At 38.9% G+C, this 6,000-nt stretch overlaps 1 protein-coding gene across 1 annotated transcript in view; it reads right to left on the bottom strand.

Moving 5' to 3' along the window:
- Nucleotides 1–705: 705 nt before the first annotated feature.
- LOC145407518 (mitochondrial 2-oxodicarboxylate carrier) overlaps nucleotides 706–6,000 on the bottom strand; it is a 30,337-nt gene continuing 25,042 nt past the window's right edge. Inside the window, exons 6-7 of the mRNA XM_080278442.1 lie at nucleotides 4,231–4,412; nucleotides 706–832 (exon numbers count right to left, since the gene is read on the bottom strand). Of these exons, the coding sequence (XP_080134568.1) occupies nucleotides 706–832; nucleotides 4,231–4,412 (309 nt within the window). The remainder of the gene's footprint in view (nucleotides 833–4,230; nucleotides 4,413–6,000) is intronic.

Below are 6,000 nucleotides of genomic sequence, written 5' to 3'. Positions count from 1 at the left end.
TCTAATTAACTAATTTTGTTCCTTTCTTCAGACACAAATCAAAGTTTTATCACTCTCACACCAATCCTTCCCCCACTCTAACACACAACATTCAATGCAGTAATTATCCTTTTTCTTTCTTACTTAATCCCTTCAATCCAGTGTGATTTTTTTTTTTTTAGTTAATTCTTGCTAAACCCAGACCATTTTACTCAGATCAGGGGACATTTTCATATGGAAGGGGTTAGATATAGCTTTAATATATTCCCTAAGCAATAAAACTGAATAAAATAACAGAGTAAAAATTTTCATTGTACTGTACAGTGTAATAAAAATTAAAAATACATCACCATACACAAGGGGTTAAGTTGTACAAAGGATTATCTGTATATACATTTGACTTAAAACATACAGATAATATAAGACAATTATTAAACAAAAACTTCCATTTCATTCTCACACCAAACTTATACCCTGCAATCCAGTGACTTTTACTAGTATTTATCCTGGCTCCCTCCACACGGTATATCAGCTTTAAAAAGGTCTCTCATAATGAGAGGAATGATGAAGACTTTATCTAACCCCTCAAGGTTGAAAAGTCTCATTTACATTGAGCAATATTAACTAAATGCTGCAAAATAATATAAAATATTATATCAGACTGAAAGGGTTAAACTAATCTTCCATACCAAATCAGCTTCTGTGATTGTCAGTTCTTCCGGGATTTCAGTCATCATCAGGGAAACGCTTCATGAGGTAGCCATGTACATTCTCATACACAATCATCATAATTCCAGCACCAGGACCCAGTCGTAGCACCTTTGGCACCAGACCCTTGTACAGTGCCAGGAACCTGGAAGGATGGGTTTGTTTAAATGGCAGGTATTCTAACATGATGGCTCTTATTCAAATCATCATGCAAACATGTTTTCCTACTGTTTACACAATGAGGCACATACATATATTCTTTCAGTCAGTGTATTCATTTGCATGATAGTGACAAGAATAAACTATGCAGGATGTAACCCAAATTCTATATAAAATATTCTATCCCTCAGTGCAGCATAAGGCTACATATCCATCTCACCATTCTCATTACAGTATGCTAAAATCTGTAGACATCTTCATCCTTTATTGGCCATAAGATGATCAGTGCTTCCAGTCCTTCAATCTGATGATGTATTCTTTACTTAATTCTTGCTACTTTCTGATAGCTTTATTCAGCTTTGGGAAGACTTGTAGAAATGGAGGGGTTAGATACAGCCTTAATTAACCACTTCATTACTTGAGATCCTTCCTAGTCTGAGTAAATATTGGCTGGTGGCAGCAAGAATAAAATAAAAAATGTCACTGGACTGAAGGGGTTAAAGCTAAAATTAGAATGAGAAAAGTATGCCCCCAATTTTTTACAGACAATTATGGAATGCCTATGGTTCTTTGACTTTACTATCCTGCATCCTAAAACAAAGAGTATAGTTAACAATGATACAGAACACCACACATGTTCTATCTTCATCATATGCTTCAAAAATTACTGCCAACAACTTGAGAATTGCCTTCACTTTTGCAATTTAGGCTTTAATCATATACTGGTAAGCAGACCCTCTGTATATGCATGTAAAGTAAGCTAGAGAACTGTGGTTCCAGGGTTTGTGCATACAGAGAATCATATTCTATGATAAATATCTAAAATGTTAACTAACCCTTCCAGTCTGATCCTAACTTGCCTACTAAAGACCATGATCTCAACTAGAGTACAGCTATACTTCCAAAGGGTATAATCTATTATATGCATGTAAAACTGACAACAGTGATATTAAAGAGAATTAACACCTAAAGACTGCAAATCTCCCAGCCCCCCCAGCCCCAGAACTGCAAAAAGAGTTCAATTTTTCAACTTTCACCAAGGTAAACATTTTTCTGACAGACTTCAAGACCTTGAATTCACACACCTGAAAATGAATACTGTATTTCACTCTCAAATGACTAATGATTACCGCAATATCGACTGTCAAAGAGTGTGAAAAATAACATTTGTTACCCCTCACTTGTGGAGAGAGTGAAAAAAAAATGCACCAAAGTAAATTTTGGTTTTATAGATTCGAAAAGCTTGATTTTACACATCAGAAAATGTATATTTCATTGTCATATGTCTAATGTATAGCACAACTTGCTGGGAAAAAAAAAAAGTCACTCCTTGCTAAGGGCGAGAATAGGATGTCCTTGAGAAACAAGGAGGTGGAGGGAGTGCAGGGGGCATCAGGAGGGGGTGAAAGGGAGAGAATATGCTTGCCACACACACACAATATGGTTTAGAGGGGTTACAGGGGGTAGTTTGGGTGAGGGGAGACACAGAGGGCAGGATCCAATGGGGCAGAGAAAGAAGTGGAGAGATGGTTCCACCCCACACCCAGGGAGGAGGTCGGATCATGCTTCACACCACCTCACCTCTTAGTTTCCATTGACAAGGTACCATTTATGTAATAAAAGAGGTGGGGTTACAGCTCTCCATTTTTTTTTAACCTCTCTACAATCATCGGCCATAGGACTTCACGTACTGTACCACGATCGGAAACCGACGATTGTCAGTCACAGGATTTGGGGGGTTAAAGTAATAAATATGTGGGAAAACACTCATGATGATAGACCCTAACTTGCCTACTAAAAACCTTCTGTGACACCAGCTAGACAACAGATATGCTTCCTATGGCCACAGCCTAATATAAAGACAACATAAAATAGCAATATACTTTACAGGTTCCGATAAATACTGCTCTTGATAAATATTGCTCATGATTGTGAATATTCCTCGTAAAAAGTAAATGAGGCCTACATGAATTTTTAAAAATGGGAAAAAACTTCCTGTGGGGGCAGTTTCAACTGTTAAGGGCAGTGTACAAAAAGCATGCTGCGCAATCAGCATGTTTTCTCCACACATGAGACGTCCTTTGTCCAGCTTTTTTTTTTTTTACCATACATTAGGATTCTATGCACACTAAGAATGCACATATGGAGGGTTTGTGGTATGACTCTTAATCTGAAATACCCACCTTTCCTTTCTGTAGACAGTAACAACAGAGCCAATCATAAAAGCGAATTTGTTTTCTCACAGAACTAACAGGAGACCCTGGATTAGACTCTTGGCCACACCAAAGAAGGAAGGTGATAAAGGAGGAAGGAGAAGAATTGGAAGAGGGAGGAGAAAGAAGAAAGACAAAGAATTCAGAAGGGAAAAAGGAAGAGAGTGGAGGACAGAAGTGGACAGACAAGAAAAGGAAAGGAAAGGAAAGGAGAAGAGGAGAGGAGAAGAGAAGACAGAGAAAGAGAGAGAGAGACTAATATTTACCCCTCCTCTTTATAAAACGCACCAATGAAGACAACTTTAAATTGGTAATTGATCTATCCTGGAACTGGCTGAAGACTTTGTACAGTATATGACTTTTGGCCACAGTGGAAAAGATAAAAAAGGAATGGAAGAGGAGATGAGGAAGGAAGAGAGGTAGGATGAAATGATGAAGGAGGAGAGAGATATGAATAAGAAAGAGATGAAGGGGTGACTGCTGAAATCCTTACTCTTTCTCTATAAAGGGTAGCAATGGAACCAAATGTGGATCTTAGGAATGTCTAGGAGCCTTGGATATGACTCATGGCCAAAATGAAGGAGAGGAAAACAGGAAGCAGGAGGAGACCAAGGAAAATTAGAAGAATGAAAAGTAAAAGGATGAGATGATGGAGAAGGAGGAGGAATATGAAAATGAAAATTAGAGAAATGGAGGAGGATGAAGAATAGAAGATGGAGAAGAAGACAGATGAGGAGGAGGAGGAGGAGAAGAAGGAAAGAAGGAAAATGACAATGACAAGAAAGAAAAAGAAGAGAAACCATTAAAATACCCATCCTTCCTCTTCATACACAGTAGCAATGGATCCAAAAGTCAATCTATACTTACTCTGTCATGGGATTGGTTGGGGACCCTGGATGCCGCTCTTGGCCACAATGAAAAAGGTGGAGGGGGAAGGAAGAAGAGAAAGTGGGAGAGAGAAAGGGGAGAAGGAGAAAGGCAGCAGGATGATGGGGAGGGGAAAAAAAGGGAGCTGAGTAAAAATGAAGGAAAACTAGGAACACAGAAGGGGATGGTAAAGTAAGAGCAAAGTTGGAGAAGCAGCAAGAAAAGGTAAGAGCAGAGTAAGAAGAGAAACAGAAACAGAAGAATGAGGAGGAGAAATATGCAGAAAGGCCACAGATATACCTACCCTTCCTCTTTATAAACTGTAGCAATAGATCCAAACGTTGATCGGTACTTAATCTGTCCCGGGATTGGCTGGGGGCCCTGGATGCGACTCTTGGCCACATCAAAAGGAATGTTGACTATACAGCCCAGCACACCAGCCACAAGACCAATGAAGAATTTCTGAAGGTTCTGTTGCCATTTTTCCTGTTGGGAGATATAGTAATAGTTATCATCATCATTACCACTACCATCATCATCATCATTACTATCATTATCATCTCTCCTTCCCACTTACATGGAATGGAAGGGATCCAGAAACACGAACAATAAAGTGCAAATGTGGGAGAAGTATCAACAAACTCCCTAGTAAATATGAATAACACATTCATCCACTCATCTGACAAACCTAAAAAATTTTGCATGTACATACTTGATAAATGTAGTGCTTAATACTGTAATACATAAAACCATCATCATCATCCTAACCTCCTTCCCCACCTATGACAGCATGATGCAGGGTAATAAAGGGAATGAGCAAGTATGAAACGGGAAGAAAGTGACAGAAACAATAGGAGAAACAGAAAAAGAATGATAAAGGTGAAAAATTAAGTAGGCATCTTTATATCAAGTGAGTGGATAACAGTTGCCACCCATCACCTGCACTTCACATGTAAAATATATACTAAAAATGACAATGAAATTCTATTTTACCATACATCCGGTGGCAGTGACCATCATCCACTCACTTGATGTAGTGCTGCCTACCTCTTCCATCACATTTATCATTTTCTTTCTGTGTCTGCCCTCCTCTCTTCCTATTTCTCCCATCTTTCCTGTCACTTTTTATTACTCCTCATTCCTTTTCAGGTGGCTTTACACTGAGTCACGAGCCTAATGGTTTCCTGTATGCCAAGAAACCATTTGCAATGCTGGGTGGTAACCATATTACCTACCCACACATGTTCCCTACATGTCAACAAGTGGGTCAGCAAAGGGTCAATGCTCCTCCTCGCAAAACCACTAACTCAGGGACAAATGGCCACCCCTTACGGGATTATGGTGTCTGGCTGTAGACAGACAGATCCTAGCATTGCTTTGTTTAAGTTTTTGTTTAGCAGACTTTCATGTAAAATGGACATACTTAACCCCTTAAAACCAATGGCCATCATCCAATCCAGTTTTTACCCAACAAGAGTTTTGTGGCCTGGGACTAGGTTACTTAGTTCACACATTTAAGGTTAGAGTGACCAGTTGCTTGCCCCTTTGCTGTATTTTATGACAAAGAAATCCCAACCATCCCTTAGAGTTAGATCCACATGTATCACACCTGGTTAGACTGCCTGGACTCACTAGACCACTAGCTATCTAAAACTGTATGATGGCAACAGGTATAATGCATTACACCAGTACAGAATGTGAGGGCCCAACCTTGATTTTCTTGTATGCATGAGAGAAATAGCCCATGAAAGTTTATCTACTGCAATGAAGAGCAACAAAATAACAAATTTTTCCTTGCGATTTCCAGATTATTTTATTCAAATTCACAAAGACCTCTCAAATTTTATATTCAATCTCTACAGCTCAGTTATTCTCGGTGAAGTAAGATAAAGCATCTGGAGGCAAGAATAAAATATATACTGAAATGGTTAGGTAAGGGATCTCTATATGAAATGCTAACTCTGCATGTTGCTGTAGAAGTTGTTGTCATGAAAGCTACTGTTGTCATTGTTGCTCACCCCTGCTCTATCTGGCCAAGCAGATACAAGTTCTGTTCAGGAAATGTCCAATCTTA

This window comes from Coenobita brevimanus, chromosome 73 (assembly GCF_032717465.1).
Source record: "Coenobita brevimanus isolate Jiangsu-jjx chromosome 73, ASM3271746v2, whole genome shotgun sequence".
NCBI lineage: Eukaryota > Metazoa > Arthropoda > Malacostraca > Decapoda > Coenobitidae > Coenobita > Coenobita brevimanus.
The sequence above is the reverse complement of the archived record's forward strand: the minus strand, read 5'-3'. Positions and strand labels throughout refer to the sequence as shown.